The 23210-nt window shown below is 35.8% G+C and overlaps 1 protein-coding gene across 1 annotated transcript in view; it reads left to right on the forward strand.

Annotated features, from left to right (window-relative positions):
* The window catches only part of TTC27 (tetratricopeptide repeat domain 27), a 125177-nt gene that overhangs the window by 23665 nt on the left and 78302 nt on the right, over window positions 1-23210 (forward strand). The window contains exons 6-9 of the mRNA XM_065631646.1: window positions 131-295; window positions 4209-4345; window positions 8752-8864; window positions 16604-16670. Of these exons, the coding sequence (XP_065487718.1) occupies window positions 131-295; window positions 4209-4345; window positions 8752-8864; window positions 16604-16670 (482 nt within the window). The remainder of the gene's footprint in view (window positions 1-130; window positions 296-4208; window positions 4346-8751; window positions 8865-16603; window positions 16671-23210) is intronic.

A 23210-nucleotide genomic window follows, 5' to 3' on the forward strand; every position in this document is an offset into this window, starting at 1 on the left:
GCGGAGATATAAAGAGCAACAGGTCTGCTTTAAGCGTAATGGACTTTCTCTCCGGGTATTTCGGTTGTATTTAAAAAATATCATTCTCCTGTGCTGCATCCTGATAGCTTTTCTATTTCTTAATTTGCAGTGACAGAAGCAGAGACTTTGATCACAGGTGGTGAAAGCTGCCACTTAGCAGTTCAGTTCCATCTTGAGTGTGCCTATACATTTTTGTGTTACTATGAGTATAAAAAAGCTAAACAATGTTTCAATACGGCTAAAGACATAATGAAACTGCAGATTAATCTTACGGGTAAGTTTTGCTTGTATGGTCTATGAGGGTGGTTGGTTGCACCAAACTAACGTGTGGCTTGTTGGTTTGGTGTCTTTTGTTTTTTTGTTTTGGTGTTTTGTTTTTTGTTTTTGTTGTTGTTGTTGTTTGGTTTGTTTGTTTGGGGTTTTTTTGTTTGGTTTGTTGGTTTTGTGTTGTGGGTTTTTTGGTTTTTGTTTTTTTAATCTTGACTTTTAGCAGGTAGAACTTATTTGTCTTCTAAGAATTAGCATTGCTTGGTAAAGGGAAGAGAAATATGCCACCTAGTTACAATATCATCCCTAATATGGGTGTCTGAGCAGCTGTGGTATGATTATTCTCATGTGTCATGTCAAATTCTAGGTCTAGTTGGGATTGCTGAAACTGATTGGTGTCATGATTTTTTTCTTTTTAGGTTTGGTGGGTTTTTTTAGGGTTTTTGTTTGGAGACACTTATAAAGAAGTCTGCATGATGACTTGAAGTCTTTCGCCTTTGATGCCACTAGCCTAGATCTACGCCTCATAAATAGCTTTTAAAAGTCACTTCCAGGACAGCTGTTATCACAGGAAATAAGTAGAAAAGTCAAGTATCTGATGAACAGAAATATCGAAGATTCAATCACTATGGAGACTTGATAATTATTCTTTCAGAACCTATTCTTTGAAGTCAGATCCGATAGCTGCACTTGCAGCTTAATTTAAATTTATATGTATAGATATGGGACTGTTTGGTCTTGCTGGTCCTGCTAAGTAATCAAAATGAGATAAAATGCACACCTTTTATGTGTGAGAACTTTTGGTTGTGCCTGAGTAGAAATGCAAAAACCTTTATATGTTTGGGTTTTTTTTTTTTCTATAGACTTACTGGTGGAAATCACTAAGGAACTGAAATTTGCAGCCTCCTTACCTATTATATCACTATATGTCACTAGCTGCTCCTTTACATTTAGAATGGAGCTGCAGCTACCCATGCTTACATCCTGAGCTAGTTTAATATTTAACTAAAAAAACCCCAAAAACCCAAAAAACTCACACCCACAAAAAAGAAAAACGCAAAACCTAAAAACTTTTGTGGAACTCCATGCTCATTCCTTCAAAGGCTTTAAAGGTTTATTTTTCAAAATACATAATGAAAATCTTGTGGCATAATGTTTTTGCATAACTATGAATGAATTATATGCAATGGTATCTGATTAAAACATAGGAGTAATTTTCATATATTTGTTTGAAGGTATTCCATGCATTTCAATTGATCCGACCTGTCACACATCATACTGGATGTGTGACACGTTCTGTGTGTGGCAAACTTGATATTTTAAGGTAGTTTTGTTTAAAATTAACCTAATTTTTTTTTAAAAAAAAAACATCAGTGCCTGTGATGGTATGATGATACTCAAGCTATAAAAATTTATTTAACTAAGAACAAGTAAAATCAAAGTGTCAGGTGGCAATTCACTGATACTCCTCAACTTCCAGCTACATATTGGATTTTTTTTTTTTTCCTGTTAAGGAAGGTCTTCAGATTTTGGATGAAATCTAACCCAAGAAAAGAGCTCTTGTCTGGAGGGGGGAAAAAAAGGATGAAGTAGAATTGTGGTTTTTATTACGTCACCAAGAGGTTATGCTAGTCCCAGAGAGAGTTTGTGCTGATATAGTCTCTTGGAAAAATGTTGTGAAACTCCTAAAAGTTCTGTGGTTTATGTCCATCCATCTATTAGAATAGTTATGAAGGATCTCTAATCTGAAGGCAAATGAACTGAACTGAACATGTGGGAATTGTTGGCATTCTAGACAAATTCATTTGACATGCGTGTTTGGGCTAAATGGAAGGAATGTTACATCATCAAAAAAGACTGCTTTAATGTAAAAATTCAACCTCTAGCAAAGACATTTATAAGGCTTTTGTAAGGAATTTCCTTTTTAGGAAAGGATTTTAAGAGGCTTTTATTCTTTAATGGTTGTAAGCCTTACTAGTTGAACATTTTATTATAGCATGGAAATGTATGCTGTTCTTAAAGACAGAATTTAGAACCAATATTTTCCAAAGTTATTTTAGAAAAGTGTGAATAAATCATACTTGTTTTGATTTGTGTACTTTAAGTCGTGTTAGTCCCAGTCTGTGCTGTATTCATCATTTATTAAGAAGCATCCTTATGTCCCTTACAATGAGTCACAGCCATCAATCATCAATCACCAACTACACAAAACGATTTCCAGTAAAGGAGAAGACTGTGGTCCTTATTGCTTATAAGCTTACTAAAATGAAGGGTGGTAAATCAAAATACATTTAAGATCAACAGATCTCGAGGATTAATAATGCTGAAGTCTGAGATCTGCTTATTGTTTTCATGCCCAGTAATGCATCCCTGGGAACTTTAATGTGTAACACAAAGTAAAGTCTTTGTGTAGATTCCCTCTGCTTTGTGAGGAGATATGGTGGCATAAAGCAAGCAATTTTTTTCCCCATCTTAAACACATGTGATATGTATTTTCCAAATAAAAATAATTATGTTTTGTCCCTGTAATAACAAGGAATTTGTTACTTAAAAAATGGAATGAGGGGGTGTGTGCATCTCTGAGCATAAACAAATCACATTTTCTGGGTGGTAGCAAGTAAATTTATTGGTAACCAGCATAACTTTGCAAGTGTTTTATTCAGCTGATTAAGCAGTAAGACATAATAGGAAATGAATTACAGCATAATGATTTTCAAGCATTATTAAAATTGGGAATTGAGTGCTACTGCATTAAAAAGTAGGAATCATTACCCAGTATTTCTCTTTGTGTGGCAATAAAGGAGAAATCGGTGTAAGTTCTGGTTTCCTGCTGGAAGAAGAGGGAGTGACTGCTGTTTCACTGCCTCATCCTCAGGCCTGTATCACATGAACAGACAATCTTCTTAACCCTTAAGATATTTTCAAAATTAAAATGAAATTAAGAACTTTACTTGATCTTAATTGGTTCCGCAAAAGCAACGGTAGATCAGCATTCAGTCCTCTGCTGCTATTTGAGCATGGTGTCATAGGAATAGTAAGCAAGCAAACCTCCAGATTTTATAGATTAATTTTTAGCTTCCTTTTGGCTCTGGTTAGGGTTCAGTTATTTTAAGTTACTGTCTTGAAATTGTTCTGTGATTTCTCTCATTGCAGCTTGCAAACAGATTGCTAACAAAGGAAGAATAGACATGGTTTTTCTTTTCAACTTGGTATAAATTTCAGTTGGCACCCTAAACACTGGAAACAACACTGAGAGGCATTTCACATTGTGCACTCTGAACAGCGATTAATTCAATAGACAGCCTTCACTGTTTGGCTGTTTCACTCTCTCCCATGTTACATTTAGAGTATCTTACGTACTGTATTACAGTAACGTCCTGTCTGTGATCCTTTTTTGTAGGCCTAAGCCTTCAAATGAAGATTTGAAAACTTTAAAATGGTGGCCTGTAAGATACAGTTGGACTCGATGATCTTAAAGGTCGTTTCCAACCTGAACGATTCTATCCTTCTATATTATGGGATTTTCACTTGCGTAAATGTCACCCTGTTGTCATTAACTTTTAGCAGGCAAATTAAACAATTGTCTGTGGTTTATTGCTAGGGAATAAGTAGGGAACTGATGGAACTTGATGACGAAGTTCTCAAGAGACCATATGGTGGGTTACGGGGAATTTACCTAAAAGTGGCTTTGCAAGACCCATCTACCTGTGTTTGTATATATAATATGTATTTCTTTGTATGTCATAGCTAGCAGTGAGAATGCATGTATGTCACTGCAGAGAGATTAAGCAAATTATTTTACAGGTTAATTCTCAATGTGTTTCTCCCCCTTTTTTTTTTTGTGAGCAACTCTCTAGTATATGATGGGTTTACTGGTTTTTAGTGTTCATTATTATAAACTTAATATTAACTTTCTGTAGGTGCTTTGGGGAAGAGAACACGATTTCAGGAAAAATATGTTGCACAGCTTATTTTGGATGTCCAAAGAACAGATGAATGCCTCCTCCCTCACAGTGAACTGAGTCCAACTCCAACACCTCTGGAAAATTTAACAAGGGTTTGTATTTGAGAAGAACCACTTTAATTTCTTAAAATGAAAATGTTCTGAAGCTTTTCTTGGGTGTCTGCAAGGAAAAAGTGTGTGATGTCAAGGAGAAACTTACTTATGATTTCTGAAAGTTTTTGGAAAATATGTGGGGCAGTCGTTTGGATAATATTGAAGGACACGGAGTAAAACAACATATGACTGTCTACAGTGTGGCTACTCAGCTAGAAGCATGTTTGCAAATATGATCTTCTACAGTTTTTGTATTGATTTCTAGTGACTAAGAATGATGGATTTAGGAAAACAGGCGAGAGACAGACTTTCAAATTAGCCTGCAAGGCATCACAGAAATACACAGATTCCTAAGGGCTAACAGATATGTTTAGTAACAGTGTGAAGATAGGAAATTGGTCCAGGTATTCCCACCAGCATCAGTTGTGCGACTTGCCTCTGCTGAGCTTAAAGATATATATGATGATTTCAATGACAAATTGCTCAACAATCACCACATTGTTTTGGGATGGTGTTTTTCCTTCATGAGGAGAAGTTCTGGTTGGGATTCAAAGTTATTTGAACTTGAAGAAGCCGGAAATAAATTGCGGCATTATGGTCCAAGATTTATTCTTCAGATTGGAAAGTCTTTATAAAAAAGGGTTATGCCTTGATGGACCTCCAGGTCAAGCAGGGATCTTAAGCAAAAAATTTGACAATACTTCTTTATTTCTAAATTGAATGCATAAATATTTTAGGAATCCTAGTTTTGTTTGTTTGCACTAGTGTGTCTTAGTGTTCTTTTCGATTTGATGAAAAGAGGCTGATTGCATATATGTCACAACTTGTGCTTATGATAGAACTACGTATAGCAACCCATTTAAGGATAGTGAGAGCTTGGGGAAGGCCCCTTGGTGAGTGTCAGACTTAGTTATAGACTTCAAGTACAACTTACCTAGAACTAAATTATAGGATGTGTAGTTCTCAGAGGGTCCTCAACTGGGATATTGCATGACTGTTTTTTCCAGTTATTTGCAACTTTTTGAAGAATTTGCCCTTGTAGACTGTATCTGACGAAAACTTCAGTTGGGAATAAAATAATGACATTGTTTCAGTAAATATAACACTACTGGTTTAGGCTGCAGGTATAACTAGAATGAAACATATTATCCTTGCTAATAAAATACTGTATTCACATATCCTTTTAGTGAACAGACCCAAAGCTGCTGAAATACGTTTAGTGGAGAGTTTGAGAAAGAAAATGGAGGTATTTGGAACCTTTAAATATTAGTCATGCTTATGTTATTCATAGTTTCCTAGTAAACTTTTACTGAATGTATCTTGAAAGTGATGCTAGAGAAAGTATGTATATCTACTCTTTCCAAAAAGTAAAAATGTGATGCTAGAAAGGACTTGGGAGGTTTTGGCTACAGGGAGGGGGTTGAATTTTCTGCAAGTCTGAGTGACTGTGTCATATAATTCTGTCATAAATTACTCAGGCTGCCTATTAAGGAAATTTAGGCTTTCCATTCCCACAGTCTGCTTGTGGGAAAAAAAAAATCAGAGCCTTTTGTTTCTGCATTTTGTGTGTGTCAGAAATTCTAGAAAATAGTAGAACCATGTGCTGCTTTCAGGAAAACCCGACGTATTTCAAGTTCGGATGCTTTGTTAACATAATCTGCAAGTGTTCTGTCACAGGTATCAGACTAGGCTTGACTAAATAGACTCTCCAATTAATGTATATTGAATTACCAATTAAAGGGTTTGGATTTTTTTTTCCCTGTTTTCTAGCATGTCTTTATTGATAACGTAGTATGAAAATACAAGTTATTCATGTCATTTGTCAGTGTTAACTTTAACAGCACGTCCTAGTGTTTCTTTTGCCAAGTCTGGTCTCGAATTTGTTAGCCTTGAGTGTCTTGAAGTTCTTTTTGCTAAAATCTGAGTTAATGTTATTCTCCATCTGTCAAAAACTACTGACAACATCATTGCATCTCTAAGCTTACGGCAGATGCTTGATGTATCTTGTAGACCTTTAAAATACTATTCATGGCAATGCATAGAAGCTAAGGCTAGAGAGGTGCTGAGAATCTCCACAGAATTAACATATGCAATGGAAAGCTAAAAGGCCTGCTGCAAAATTATTATAGGGTAATTTTCTTCCCCTCTCCAGTGTTCTTATTTTACATCTGCCAATTGCAGATAAAGGAAAATACTCTGTTTTTCTAAGTGTGGGTATTGTCCTGGATGAGTGGAAAATTTCCTAAGGGACTTATAAATTCTGACAATTTGTATAAAGGCCAAGTTGAGACTGGTCACACCTAGTTTTCATTTCCTGTTTTGGAGTGCTTACTTCTGTGGTCTTAAAGTTCTCCCCCTATTATTGTTCAGTAAGATGACTGAGCAATTTATTTTGCAGTTAAGTGGTCAGTAATTCCATTAAGAATACAACCAATATATCAATGTGAGCGATTGCTGGACTGGTAATAGCTGGGCTCATTTCTGGTCAAGCACTTCCTGCTTCCCTCAAGCAGTTCTGTTATCTCAGATGGTACCAGGAGGAAAACTTTGCATTTCAAAATAAATACTTGAGACTGTAGATTGCAAGCTTTGCTCACAGGTCAGTTTCTGTGAAAGGAAAACTACAGACTTGAGGTGGTGCATTAAGGACTCAGTATGAAGTGGTATGCTAAAATAGTTTGGTTAGCTTTAACAAATTCAGAGCCGTCTTCATGTTTTGGGGGAATGAGGAATTTATTTTTATATCTAGGAACAGAAGTCATGCTTTAAAACGCTTAACATAGAGTTGCAGTACAGTTGATCAGTATTCATGATGGAGGTAAAGCACTTAGTGCTGTTTATACAGGCTAGATATTAAAGATCATGTAGATCAGAAGCTGGAAATTTTTAACTAATTACCTTATAAATTAAATTGTAATTTATGTTACATCTAATGAAGTGGTATCCTTATGCTAGCATAGTATTCGCTTCTAAAATTATTTTCATCTGGAAGTGGTAGATAATCCTTATATATGCTAATGTAGTAAGAGAAGAAAATGATGGTATTAAATATGCCTTTGAGAGTGGGAATAGCTTCATTATCCCTGTAAAATAAAATGAAGTTATTTTCTTCACATTCTCTGTCAAATCACAGTTTAGTTTCATTTAAATGGTGATGAAATACTGGTGTTGAATGCAGATAACTCACTTAGAAGCATTTCTGTTCGCTTTTTGTTCTTCTCTGGACCCTCATTTTGACCTTGCCAATGGAAGATATTCATTGGAAGCAGCTACTACTCAGACATTGAAGGAAATGAACAGGATATTTGAAAAATTGTTAATATAAATTCATTTTCTGTTTTTAATTGTAAAAACTACTACTGGTAACTAAAAACTAGTAGTACAATAACTGGTTTAAGGACTATTTTTTTTTGTTTTGGTTTAGGTTTTTTTTTTCCCAGGCAAGGAGAAATAGAATTAAAGCTACCTTCTTCTTGCTGGCAGCTGAAGTAATCTTTTGTTGTTTCCAAACAAATACAAATTCAATGAGCATAGTAATTGACACTTTTCAGCTGTAGATAATTTTACTTTCTTAAAGTTAAATGACAGACAGTCAACTTCAGGTAGCATACTTGTTTGTTTAAAGAGTATTCAGTTTAACTTTTTACAATTTGTTCCAGAGGAAATTCGATAGAAAGTCTCGAGTACTTGTCCAGGAACAAACCTTTTCAGAATACCCCTTCTTGCCCTTAGCAGGATGAAGTATCTGGAGGTACTGGCTTGGTGGAGTTTTTTAATCTGTGTTTCTTTAATTTGCAAAACTTTAAAAACAAAACCAACACAACAACAACAACCAAAAAAAAAAAAAAGAGGGGGTCCACTGCCCTGTATAAGGAATTTAACTGTACTGGCAGAAGGCGTGCTTTACTTAGTTGCACTTTGCTAATACTTAAAAAGAAATCCATACATTCCCAGATGTCCATGGTTGCTAGCCTGAAAACCTGCATGTTAGTAAAGCATTTAATATTAATCTGTTTCAGCTTGTGTGTATATATATATGTACATATATATAAAATAGAGGAGAAAATTGTTGATAATACTATGAGCAACAATTTGAAAAGGAAAATCCCCTTCACCCCTTATTTAAGTAGAAAATCAATATTCAAGTAAAGAGTTGCCCTAAATGCTGTTCCTCCTGCATGACAAGCAGTACACTAGTAGCAAAAATGCTTTGGGTGATACTTCGTTCTGCTGGCTTAGTCATTTAGTTATTCTGTCATAATCATGGTAAATTACTTTCCATTGTATCATTTTCTGATATTTGTATTATCCTTTTTCAAAGAAGTCTATTTTTTTCATTTTTTGAATGCATAAATTTCTGTGCAACTGTTCCTATCTATTTTAAAATATTTTTTATCTTCCAACAGAATTATGATTTAAATGATGATACAGTGCTTAATGAGATAAAATTAGCAGATGCTGATCAGTACCAGGTACCTGATTTGTGTGCAGAAGAGCTTGCCGTAATCCTTGGAATATGGTAAGTTAGTTTACAGTTATTACCAAAAAAAAATGCATCAATCATTGTGATAATGAAATAATGAAGTGGTGAGTTGATGGGAGGTTTTTTTTCCTTTCTTATATAGTCTGGCTAGAATGCAAAAAGATTTGCATTATATGTGGATAGCATTTTCAGTTATTTCAGGGTGAACATTAGTGTCCAGTTCAGAATTTCAGCAATATTTCATTAATCGCTGTGTTGTTCTTTTATCTTGGAAAAGCTTCTTGTTCTTTGTGCCTCAGATTAATCATGCTCTAAATGTAAAGTGGCATTAGCTACTGTGTGGTGGTGACACTTAGGTACATTTTGGAAACATATTTCAGAGTCTGCAATGGTCAGCTTCCTATGAGGATCAACCACGTCTTTCAAGGAAAATGCTGCCCTGCTCTTCACTGCAATGGGAATACTTGTATAAATTCAGAGTTCCCATTGCAAGTTAGAAGCTATAGTAAAAAATCCTCATGGTTTTGCACCTAAATGTTGGTTTGGTTTTTGTTGGTTTGTTGTTCGTTTGTTTGTTTTTTTTCTTTTCTTGGCTTTCAGAAATTATATGCTACATGGGTTTTGGAAATGACACAGAAGAGCAAAAAGCAGCTTGAGATTTGAGGGTCAAGAGCTGTCTGCTAATGAATATCCTCATTTTCTAATACAAAAATATTTTTAGTATGACGTAGTGTTTATGTAGTTGATGACAGTTGTTGCACAATTTTTTGTGTATGATTTGTTTCAGAAGTGTTAGTCTGTCCAAGTAAAAATGGTGACTTTGATGCAGTATTCATCATTCATACCTCTCAAAGCACTTTTTGTGTTCTGTGGGTTGCAAAATGATGGCATCTGCAGTACTGCTGGGGTATCTTGCCTGGGCCAGAAGAAGGCCAGGAGTGAATGAGCAAATCCTAGTTGCCAAGTGTCAGACCAGTGTTTCCTCTGCGGAGGCATGCAGATGTTATAAGATCTGTCTTTGGGATAGGGTGACAGCAGTAACAGCCCAGTGAAAGGCTAGTGAGATAATTCAGTGGCACGTGCTAACAACCCAGCATTTGGCAGTAGTTCCTTTGTGGTGTGAGACTTCTTGTTTTGTAGCACGTGTTATAATATTTCTCTCTCACCTCTCCCTGCTCACCAAAATTTTAAGTTATTTTTCCCCTTCTTGTCCTATAAAGTGCAGTCGAAGTCATTAGTGGAGGTAAGATTGTTTACTTTCATGTGCCCATTCCTCAGGCTGCAGCTTTTTGAAGGGCCAGACTCTTGCTTGGCTATATTTGAAGTCAAATGTGAAGTTGCATGACTGTGGTTTCAGCTATGCCCTTTAACCATTCAGCCCACCCACTGTAATCAGGAATTCATGAGTGGAGTATGTACTGTGGCTTTGTATTTTCTTTATTCCCCAACTCTTAAACTTTCTTTTCAAAGCCACAACTAGATCCACTTTGAGGGCAAAGCAGTGGAGCAAACAGTCAGTTGACGTATATTCTTGACCCAGTCACTTTTAGTCTTTCACGCAGACTCAAGTCAAGGCAAAGCCTTCCCCTTCCTGAGAAGCATTTTCGTGTGCACTTCATTTTTTAAGCCAGTATTGTCTTATATTCAGGTTATATCATCCCTCCTGCCTCCACCCTTCTGAAGAAAATTTTAATTTGCCTGTTGGTCTTTCTCTTTTTCTTTTTTTTTTTTTTTTAAAATTAATGAAGGGGTAGGATTTGAATTTTACATTGGCTGGCTGCACAGTAGGTTTCTTGACCACAGTATGTCACTTCAAAACTACCGCTGTCATGCTCTGAATAGTGGCTAGAAAACATCTTGACTGCCAGCTCTGTGTGTACATTATAATTGAAGTGATATGTGAGTTTGGCGTTACTCAAGGCAAGAAGCTCATTTAAGGAACTAAAAACAACAACAACAACAAAAATTCAGCGTTTCTTTCCCATAGGAATGGTAAATGCCTTTCAGTGAGTGGGACAATGTTAAGCAACTGAAACTATTTCAGTCATAGATGGAGACAAGATTTGATATCCAGCCATGTTGCAGAAATCTAATACCTCATATCATAATTAATAAGTTGGCCTTAGTATTCCTTTAAGTTTCCAAAGCAGTTCTCACTAGACTTTGTTTTAGGTTTAGCATCACCTTAATAGTATTTGTTGCTGACTGCAGTTTTCAGCAGTGGATGTTTTTTCTAATTCAAATAAACTTTTAGAGACTGACCTGGTTTCTTGAAGAAAGGCAGCCTGCAGGTAAAGAAAAAGAGTAAATGTGGGCAATTTTTTTCCTATACTTTTCACTGTGCTTGTTAGTATTTGTTTTACAGCATATGTCACAGAAATGTCCCTTAATTCAACTAAGATTTTTATAGCTAAATAATGCTAACTCAAAATCAGCAGCAGGCAGAAATGCTTATGGATAGCAGAACAAACAAAATCATTACAGCTTTTGGAAAACACTTAATTACAATTACATGCTATGGGATTATCTAAATAGATGTAATGTTTCCTGCTGTGAAGTAAGTTTCATTTCAAGTAGGTTACAATGATCAAATGGCTAAACAAAGTACTATTACAGCATCAGTCCAAACATTTTAATGTCCTTCTCCCCAATAACATTTTAAGAGGATATAAAATATTTTTTTGAAGTTTTGAAATATCTCATACAAGCTGTCTTCACAAAAGCCCAGGCAACATCTCATGTCATATGCCAGCTAGCAAATAACATGCATCAGCCTGAATCAATTAGGTATTTTGTTTAAACCTTTCTCTGTCACATTGATGTAAGGAAATAACTTATTTATCTGTAGTCCATTTATATAAAAAAGTAGCAATGTAAACTGTACCCAACCAGTTCTTTGTGGCATCTGTAATTTAAGGCAGTTTCCTTTAAAGTGTTCAGCTATTCTGTTTCTTCTCTGCAATTTCCTTTTCTTGCAAATACTGAACAGTCTGCAGAACTAAGTCTAAAAGAAAATGTTTGCCTCTTGTGATAATGAAACTGTAGCTAAAACAAAGTGGGGGGCGGGGGGGGGGGAGGAAACACCCCGATCTACTTCACTTACCCGAAGGCTTCCTATCCATCATATCCAGATTTTGTAGTATCTGTAAAGGAAGAAAGTATCCAGTGGTGTCTTCACATTATCTCACTGCAGGAGTAATGCAACCTAAAGGAAATATTAAAAGAAACTCCTAGGAGTACAGAAGCATCACTTAACTCGGACCTTTTAAATATTTTCTCTGAAAATAACTAGTCACAATGGTATAAAATTTACTTTATAGTCATGCCTTAATACTGTGGACAAAACTTTGTATGGAGCCCCGAACTGAAATTTCAGAGGCCGATGGGAAAATATGTTAAAGTTCCAATTTAAAAAAAATTAGATATCGCTATAGGAAGTTTTAAGAAAGCAGAGAAAAATGTCCAGTGACTGGTTGTTTCTTAATCTTTTACTGTTTCTCAAGGATCAAATCTGATCACAATAGTGTGTTATACTGGAGGTACCTCAGCTCAGTCAAAGACTATACACCAGTTTTCAGCTGGTAAGGAAAGCATCAGGAAGCCTGCTTTTATTATACAGTAATACATTGGATAATAATAAATTATACAGTTTACACAGTGAGCTGTAGAAGCATACTTAAAACAGCCGCATAAGCACTAAGTAGCATTAAGGCTCAAGGATTTTTAACAGAATTACCAAATATGAGCTTTTGAATCAATTAATTAGAAAAAAAATCCAAATTACATGTTGACAATGGAAATATCACAGGAAACTTGGGTAGGTGAATCAGGAAAACATCTAGCTACTTGAAATTTGAGAATCTGCTATTAGCTGGCCGGTTTTTCTCTAGTCAATGGAGAAATCAGCACCTGCAGAGTGTGATTTACTTCACTTCAGACAGTTATTTTACGATGGACTGAATCACTCCTTACATTTATCTGTATTTTTGCATGGACTCTGAAGGAAGCATAGACAGCTAGATTAAAGGCCTAAATTTTACATAGTTAAAGTTAGGTAAGATGGATTGCGTGCTTATTAAGATTATATGTATGATTGCAGCCTTCTTTGTGCTTTATAGCAAAGTCATGCTATATAGTTTGTGTCAGAAGGACAAGGCAATGGCAGGTAAAAAACTGTTTTTATCTTTTATTGGAGAGAGTGTTCTCTCTTCTAAGCTGCTGAGATGAAAAAGGTTATGTTACACTGACTGTGGAAGGCCAGAGCTTATACATGTTGTCCTATGAATGTAAAAGCTACGAAATAAAATCTTGGACAGCATTAACAGTGAAGAATTTTCAGTTAAATACTTCTTTGGCACTCTGGCCCGTCTTTACAGACATATAATGTAAGTGTAAATTATTATTTTTTTGAAACAAACCAATTACAGATGCCAGACAGTATAGTGATCTCACCATGGTCAGTTTATGGCTGTTTAAAGTAAATGCTGCCAACATATCTTGCTGTGCACCAGGGCATACAGCTGTGTGAAGAGATTCCACAGGGGAGGTGAACTTCCTGTCTTGCTGTTCAGAATACTCACATAAAAAACATGAGTCACTTGAAATACTTTTGTGAAACTTTGAAAATGCTTGTAAAGTGATTAGTTTGTTGGGTTTGGTTCGGCTCTTTTTCATTCACAAAATTAACATGGCTGATAAAAGTGCATAGAAATGCAGCAAATAGTCATAAAATTGCATATGTGGAAAGTCTGACCTATCTATTCTTCATCATCTATTTCATGCAAGTTAACTGTAGTTTTAATTAGTTACCAGAGGAACCTGGATTCACATTGTCTGAACTTGCAGAGAGGTAACATAAGCAAACAAAAACTCCGCAGTTGTCTTCATCCATCTGACTTTATTCTTTCTCTTTCAGAGCAGCTGTGAGCAGATACCTAAGGGTGAATAACAACAGGGCAAGCACGTGTTGCTCCCTTCTCCCAAAACTTTCCCAGCCTCTAAACAGTGATTTCCTGAGCCTAATCTGGGTTGTTGGCATGGCAGCCCTCAATGGATCTCTTAAATATTTGTTGTCTTCCACTAAGCCCATGTAAATTTCTGACCTTGGTACCATCCTTTGGCAAAGGCATCTGTTTACATACTTTGTATCTGCTGTTCAAAAAAAAAAAACAAACCTCCTCCGGGTGGATTGGTTAAGTGTAGTTTCAATTAGTGACTTAACTCACTTATTTCCTAACAATTTGGAAAACCTCTGCAATGTTCCTCTTTGGTTAGTCCTAGCATAATCAGACATTCCATTTGTAGAACATGTTATATATTTATAAGGCATAAAACAACAATCATTCTAGCTGGCTGTTTCTGAAATTTTTCCAATACTGACTTACTGCTTTTGAAATTAAAGGTCCAGAACAGAACAAACTATTAATGGGTGGACAAACAAAGGCTTTATGTCCTATTTTATGTAGGCTTTATGTTACTGATTCATATGCTTTATGTAGTATGCCCTAGTATGTTATGCTATATTACTTTCCTAATTAATTACATTTTTATTTGCCTTTTTAACAGCTGCCTAGTACGGAGCTAGTGTTTTCATGCAGCTGCAGTACTAAAGAGTTGCTCCTCAATAGAAATGGTCAAATCGGAGCCTATCATTTTTTTGTGAAGCTGAAACTGTGTTTCCTATTGTGCAGTGCTTGGCATTTTTATGTTATTACCCTTTTACTCTGTCCTGTAAGGTCTTTCTGCAGCTCCTTATTGTCTATTCACATTCTTACTTCAAAGAATGTCATATCATTTGTGAGTTTTCTCATCTCACTATACATTTTCCTGTTCTTTTTTTTTAATTAATATTATGGCACGTGGACTACAGCACACAATCTATACAGGATTACAGTGGTGACCTTCTCCATTGGGATGGCTGGCTATTTGTCTTGTACGATTTCCTATCTTTTAATCAGTTACTGGCCTTCGCCACCAAGATGTTCTCTCTTCCCTCATGAATGTTCCATTTCTTTGAAAGTCCTTCCTGGTGAGGGACTTCTCAAAAAAAAAACCTTAAAGATCTAAGCTGATTTTATTAACCAGCTTATGTATATACTCATGCTGGTTAAACTTTCCAAAAGTCCCCAACAGGTTTGTAATGCAGGACATTTTTTTTTTTTTTACAGAAGCCCGGCTGACTCTCTCCACACATATTGTATTTAGTCAGGTGTCTCTAGTCCTTCTGTTCATTTATACAGTCTCTCCTTACTTACCTGCAACATATTATGTGCTTACAAGCCAGTGGTTACACTGATTGCCTGACATCAGTTTTAAAGGCTGGCATCATTTTTGTTGCTCTCTTTTTTTCAGACACTGAGGTAATTTTACATGAGGACTTGCACACTTCTTTTAGTGTCTCCCAAAACTCACTTTGAACTTTTTGTCTGAATAGTATTTGGTCATGTTAACTTCTTAGCATCCAACCTCTTAGCATGTAACCTCTTTTGCAGCTTTTTGATTTCAAAAGGGTTATTCTGTCCTGTAATTCTCTCCCTTACTCAAAAAGGCTCTCTGGTAGGAATTTTATTATGTTCTTCTGCAATGAATGCTAGTACAATTAATTCATACAGCTTCCCTGCAATGGCTTTTATAGTAGGGCTATTATATGGTTTTGTGGATTCTCACTATTTTTGTCCCTGCTGTATTTAGCACTGCTTTTGATGATCTTGGGTAGTTGCTCCGTAAACACTTTTAGGATGCATTAATCATATCTTTTAGAGATATTTCATTTTTATTATTTAATATTCCAGAGGTTTTGATCCTTTCTGTATTCTGGATTTTAGTACAACTTCAGCTATTTAAAGGACACTATTTTATTTTTCATAGCTTTCTTTAACATTTGTTAACTTTCTAAATCAGTTCTTAAACCAGAAATATTTAGTCATAATCAAAAAAGGGATACTTTGGAGTGATTGCTATTAATTCCACTGTTACAAAGATTATAGCTAATTAAGTCCCAAATTATATAGCTAGTTAGTTAAACTGGATACCTTATCCATTAGGCTGCCAATGGAGATTTGATTAAGCAGATTAAAGAATTGGTTGCAAGTTGTGAGCTATTGGCAGTTAGCTTTTGCTGATTTACTAGAAAATACTTTTTTTTTCCTCCTCTAGAGTAGATCTTACTCTAAGTTTCTGTTTTATCTGTCATAAGAATGTCTATTTCTATTTGCTTTCTCTCCCTCTTCTGTTTCATTCAACTCCCTAAGACTGGATTCAAGAGCAGACAGAAGAAGCTTTGCAAAGCTGAATGATGTGGTGATTAGTGACTTAATATTGTTATGAAAAGATGCTTGATTCATAGATCTTACAGCAACAGATCTGAAATTGTGCTCTGATTTCAGCTCCTGAAGTTCTCTGGGGTGAACTGCTTAAACTGTCCTTGAAATCAGAACAAATACAGGGCATAGAAGTGAAATATTCATAAAGTACTCTGACAAGAGCTAGCACAGCCATTAAAAATGCTTAAAACCAAGCTAGAATTCTACTCTAGATTCAGATTTAAAATACAGCTTTAAATTTGATTTGATTCAGTATTGAAAATCAAATGATCGTTCTTTTTTTCTGACTGCTCCTAGGTCTAGGCCTTCTTCTGCACATACCATACTCCCTATTGTCATGGTAACAGTTTTCCAGAGTGTCTTTTAGGTTTCTGCAAGTTTGAGAAAATGTGTTCTGCATAGTAGTATTCTAAAGATTAAATTAACAGTGTTATATTTTATTTTTCTTTACAGCGTAGACTTCCAAAAGAACAATCCAATACACAAATTAACTGAAGAAGAACTTCTAGCTTTTACTTCAGTAAGTAACTTATCTGGACTTCTTAGTAGATGAGTTTTCACTTAATGTTTAGATTAAGTACCAAGCAATAAACTGACAATCACATTAATCGTGAAACTGTTTGTAAACCAAATTTGTTTTAGCACTCAGTCATTTCATTATCTTTTTCTTATTTCAAGAAAAGTGATGCTGACATTTAACCCAGTTTTGCAGCATCATCATGCAGGATAAGCTTGACATCTAAAAATTTAATTTCACCTCAAAATATGCACAAAGCATTATTTTATGTGCCTGTTTTAGTTTTTATTAACTACATAAATTATAATGTAGTATTAAACAAGGCATTTTTACTCTTCCCATGGTACTAGTGTTGAAAGTGCTCTTCTTGGAACAGTGTTTAAGTGAAGTTCAAAAGGAATTTCAGCTTTTTTCTGTTGGATTTATTCAGTCTGTGTATCAGATGTTCTCATTAGACGTGTTTCTTCCCAGTTTAATGGCTGATTTGCTGTAGAACAATTCCGTACCTTCCAAAGAAGCCTGGAAAATTCTAACTCTGTATTTTTTCACTGTAATATTTTACTCAAGATAAAACACAATTAGCTTCCTTCCTCTATCTTTTCTGGTTTTGTGTGGTTTTCAACAAGAGTCTGTGAAGGTGGGTGAGTGGAGGAGCAAGGCCAGTGATTTTATTGCTATTTTTGCTTACTTTCCACAGTATTAGAATTCACCTTTGTGGTAAAGAGAGCTTGCTCTCCTACCCAAACCTTGTAGTCTGAGACCCTTTTGTTTTGTAGTGCATCTGAAAAAGTAAATTCTTAAGAGTTTGTAAATAGGATCTCAGCAAAAATCCCTTTGATGTCAGTTCAGATAAAATTTTATCAGCAACGCAATTATGTGAAAGGACTATGGACAGTAATCTAAGGTTAACTATGGTAATGTTTTGCTTTGGTTTGTTGTTTTTTATTTGGGGGGGGGTGTTTGTTTTTGTGGTGGTGGGATTTTTTTTTGATGGTAAAAGGAAGTTCAATCTGTAAAAAAAGAAAATCCTAATCTTTTTACTAGATAGATAAATATAAAATAGGTTGGTTTTAAAGTAACGTTTGCTTAGGTCCCTATGCTAAAACAGTACATGTAAGATCTGTACAAGGCAGCTGAGTAAATCACTGCAGAACAATTTGGTTTATGTAGGTTTTCTATTTGTTACTATGATGATCATAGTACTTTCTCATAATATACTCATAGTTTCTGAAGTATTTTGTTTAGAACTACAGTATTAATTTGTTTGTTTAAAAGGTGGGAATAGAGAGCAGGAAAAAATGGAAATGTTGAAAACATGAGACTGTCCACTCTTGCTTTGTAGTAACTGAAGTACCCAATAAGGGTATTCAAGAATGGTGACTATTAAAGGAGAGGACAAAACTTACAGAAAGAATAAATATGTATAAACTAAGGAAATGCACACATAGAAAAGGCTGCGGGAATGAAAAAAGCTGGTAAACGGAGTACTGCAAAGTTGGGGGTTTTTTTAAATGGTGACAATGTTACAGTATAATTTTTTTTTCAAAAATAATGCAAATGTATGAAATTTCAAGACATGCATACAACTTTGTATAAACAAATGCTGCCATTTTTGTTGTTAAAACCTTCTTCAGTCTTCCCATTACCCACTGTTGTCTGCATAATTCTTGGGTGGAAATGCAACCATTGTATAGCTGAATCTTAAAATAACTTCTCCATATATTCTATCCTTTGAATATTAAATGGAATGTTATTGTGATAACAGAACATCTTTAACAAGATTGGCATTACTCCTGTAGTGATGTACTTTCCAGAATAATGACCCAGGAGTGGGGTATAGTTTTAACACTTGAGTTTTCAAACATTTAAACACACTTCAGGTTTTAGAGCAGAGGAAAATAAGTCAAAGTGGCACATATACTAGGCAAGAAAGATAATCAGCTTTACTGTCATCTTTTATCTGATGTTGCTTGACAGATCATTTTACCTATTATCTGACATGTAAGAGATCTGTTGGGTGAATTCTTCATAATGATGAGAAAATTAAGCTGAATTTTTCTGCCATCTACTGGCCGATTCCTCAAAACTCACAGGAGAGCTGATGAACTTGCTCCTTAAATATTTATCTCCTTGACTTTGGGGAGCTTATGTTTTTATTTATTTATTCATTTATTTATCTTTTTATAGAGCTTCTGCATTAGCTACAGCATGCTTCACCCTTGTAAGATCAGCAGCCACTACCTGGGTAGATCTCCAGAGAAAGACAGCTGAAAGATACCTGTAGGCTTCCCCATCACATTGAGCTTTGAGTAGACAAAAAGAATAAACAAACAGGAAGGTAGATCCCACTAGTAGAGCAGAACTCAGTGGACGGCAGTGACTTAATGAAGTAGCTGGTAGCCTAAAAATTAGAGGAAATAATATATTTCCGTATCAGAATAGTGTTCTTTTAAACTTTTGCTTATTATTTCCAAGTTAACTAGATGTAGGGACGTGATTCAATCTTACCATTATTTTCTCTTTTGATCTTGACCTATGCTCCCAAGACACAAACAAGAACAAGCATATGTAGCATTACCATCCCAAATCTGTCTTGGTAGACTGAAAACAGGAATTGGACATTAGCTTACATAAGTTCTTTCCAATAAAGGCATATTTTGTAGAGTTTGCACCTGAGCCTAAGATTGCAGTTAGTCACTGCAGAATTTCATGATAAAATCTCTGAGCTCTTCTGCATCTTAGCTGTGAGTCACCAAGGCAAGCAGATCCATCGCTGTGCTCCCTGGCAGTAGAGATGTTCGGTATGGATGTTAATGCAGCCTTGGTCCTTATGGTGTCTGCCAGCTAAGTGGCACTGCAAATGTTATCACTTGTATTTGAGGTGCTTACCAAGCTTTGGTACTACCTAGTGAAACGGGCAAATGAGCTCTATATCAATGCTGCTCTTGTAATTTCTTTGGCATCACTTAAACTGCTGTGTGTGTGTGTGTGTGTGAGCAGGCATCTTCTCAGCCTACACGTGGATTCCTAAATCTGCAGGCTGGTTAGATGGTTGTCATGCATTCATCTGATATCTGCTGAAATTTGTTTCTTGAAGAAAGGGGAGGAGGAAGGGCAGGCACCAATCTCTTCTCTTTAGTGACCAACGATAGGACCTGAGGGAATGTCAGGAAGATGTGCCAGGGGAGGTTTAGGTTGGACATTAGGAAAAGATTCTTCCCCCAGAGGGTGGCGTAGCACTGGAACAGGCTCCCCAGGGAGGTGTCACAGCCCCAAGCCTGACAGTGTTCAAGAAGAGACTGGACAAGGCCTCCGACACATGGTGTGAACTGTGGGGTTGTCCTGTGCAGGGACAGGAGTTGGACTCGATGATCCTCGTGGGTCCCTTCCAACTCAGGACATTCTATGATTTCAAGATATCTACAGAAACTTGAGAAACTGTAAGGCTTTTAAAATCAGTGCATTATCAAGAGATCCTCTTGCTTTGGATACTGCAAAACAAATGCATGTGACCTGCAGTTTCTCTTATGCAGAGAGAATTAAGGTCCAGCTGATATGAGAAAGGAAGATCAAAGTAAACTCAAGTAGATGATGTGGTCCTGCCTTATCCTAGGTGTAATTTGGCAAACAGGCATTCTAAACTCCCTTTTATATCTGCAGAAGTTGAAAATTACTAGATTTGTAAGATATGTGTGTGTGTGTATATATATATATTAAACAACATAGCTTACAGTCCTAAAAGTAACACTATTAAGTCACTATTAGTCACTGCTTGTTGACTGCAGTCAAATACAATAGGATTGCTGCTTTTCATTTACTTCAAGTCACTTGGGCATAGTTGCCATTGTCCTAAAAGTGCAAACTTTTTAAACTAAGAATTACTTTAAATATTGCTCGTTTTTGAAGCAAGGCGTGAGGGCGTATCAACTCATGTGTACCTGTTTCTGTAGTCTCCTTGGCTGGGAAAGCTCTTCTTGGTACAGTAATGTGGTCTTCAGTTATTGAGGTGTTCTAGTCAAATCTGTTCACCTGTCATCAGCAAATGGAGTACAGTATCAGAGTACATTAAGCTGTTCATCTATAGCTGAAATTAGATATATTTTATTTACTTTTTTTTCTGCCTATAAATTGTTGATTTGATATCTTTACTTGAAGTAATGTAGCCCACATGCACTTAAGAATAAACATAAAATTAAACATTTGAATTCAAGGAGACTTCACACGTAATGGTTTAGGGGGAAAATTATGATGTTTTTAATTCTATTATGGAGCATTTGGATTCCTGAGAAAGCTAAAATCTTATTTAGAAATCAAATCTCACAAGATGCTTCAGAAATGCAGTTATGCATTTGATATTTGGCAAACTTTCTGATTTAGCTAACTGAATATTGCATTTAAAAGCCGTTTTCCAGAGAGGAAGAGGGACAGTAAGCCAGTAGTGAAACCCAGTGCTTCTCTGTTAGAATTACTGGTTTCTTATAATAAACTTTTTCCCCCAGAGCTTTCTGTGTAGGAAGTAGGAAGTATATGATGCAATAAACCAAACAACTAAGTACTGCTTTCGCATGGAGGTTTTGTAGTTTCTTTTACTCCCAGCTCCCGAAGATAGTTTTGCTTCGTTGTCCTATCTTTAACGTCAATGGATTTTTTTAATGTAAAAATACAAATGTGAAGTCTGCTGGGTTTTATATTGGGGAGTAGTTTTTCCCTAGAAGTTCACAAGTACATCACTGATCTCTGTATATCAGTGGCCAAAATACTTTTGTAGAAAAAAAAAATCCTTTTCATAAATGAGTGAAAGTAAAATCTTAAAAACTTCTATTTAATATTTGCTGTCTGCATTATTTTGAATAGGTAATGCAGTTAAGGCAATATACCAAAGAGGAGGTTAAGTGAACAACACTTCTATATAAATGTACATGATATTTCAGTATACTTTTTAAAAGAATTTTTAAAAAATTATATTTAAAGCTTGGTAAAAGATGTCCATGATGTGAACATAAACTCTAGAACAGGAAACATAAAAGTATTTCTGAAATGTAAAAGAGTTCCAGGAGCATATGAAAGCTCCATGCAACAACTGGTAAATCTTCCTTTATGTTTTAATTTTAAGATTATGCAGTTCTTGTAGGAAAATAGGGGAAGGATTAAATACTGGATGGTGGTGCATTTTTCTCTTACAAAACAGAAAAATGTTTTTAACAACACTAATAAGATTAGACTGTATAATACAAGTTCTTACAGCTTTATAGAAAGCCTATACTATAGCTTGTAGTTTACATAATAGGGAGGCAATTCAGTGTTTCTTAGTCTGATATGACACTCCAAGAGGACATCCAGGATCAAGCAGCTGCAGCTGGTCCTTAATGTTACCCCTTCCATCTGTCATAGTTCTCACTTTGTCCAGGAGAAATGGGCTTTGTGGTAAATGTGATGGGCACTTAGCTCAGTGGGGGAGAATATTCCTTTTCCCTTATTAGTGCATTATAATCAAGGAACTTCGGGTGGTAGGAACAGTATTAACCTGTAGGGGACTGAGGAGAAAGATCAACCAGAAACTGTGAAGAGAAGCTTCTGGCTTTGTGCTTAACACGACTTATCCCCATATTTGTATCCTTTGGAATTCACACAAGATGAGAACAGAAAGAGAAGGGACCATGGAAAATTTAGTTGCGTTGGTTTGTTATATTCCTGAAACTTCTATCCTTTATGAGGGGTAGAACAGCTCGTTTCTTTATTAAACTAGGAAAAGGAAGCTCTGACAGGTCTTCTGTCTATCAACACTTAGAATAGGTGAGGGTATCTTTCTTAGAGAGGAAAAAAGAGTGATAGCTTTTATTTTGGTCAGAGTACAAAACTTAAAAATTATTCACCATCTTCCAACAAAAATACCTGATCATTCTGAAATTGTTCCAATAATGCCATGAAGGGTACTAAGGTCAGATCAAGGACTTGGAGAATGTGGAGGGAGTCGGTCAAAATCCAAGGAATACTGTGTATTCCGAAGATGGACCAGATGGGAAGGCTTCATGTCCTTTGTTTTTTCCACTGTGTTGAGCTACTGATTCCAGAGACTGTTTTTACTAAGAAATTTGAGAATGGTTGGACAGCTTTTTTTTCATCAGAGGGGGGCATTTGTTGAGTGTAATAGAAACCAATGTTGTATGGTAACTGAAAATCACAGCAAAAAATTATAGTGCACGTTTTATTGAGAGTGTGTGTATATGCATATATGAATATTGTTTCTGCTTTTCACTGTAGGAGGGGGGCTTTGGGAGAAGGGAGTTGGAGGCTGGAAGTGGAAATCCTTTGTTTTTTCTCGTCTTTTCTATGGCATTTGTGATATTAATGTCAAACTAGGGAGCAATCAAATCATAGCATATGATATTTTTAACATTAAGCCTTTCTATCAAAATCTCTATAAACTGAACGTCAGTTTGGTTTCTAAAGAGAAGTTGTTTATATAGCTGAAATAAAAGCAGCGCATTTTTCTCTGCTGAGAAAATGGCTGCAGTTTTCTTTATGTTTTATAACCAGCAAGAG

This window comes from Caloenas nicobarica, chromosome 3, assembly GCF_036013445.1.
Source record: "Caloenas nicobarica isolate bCalNic1 chromosome 3, bCalNic1.hap1, whole genome shotgun sequence".
NCBI lineage: Eukaryota > Metazoa > Chordata > Aves > Columbiformes > Columbidae > Caloenas > Caloenas nicobarica.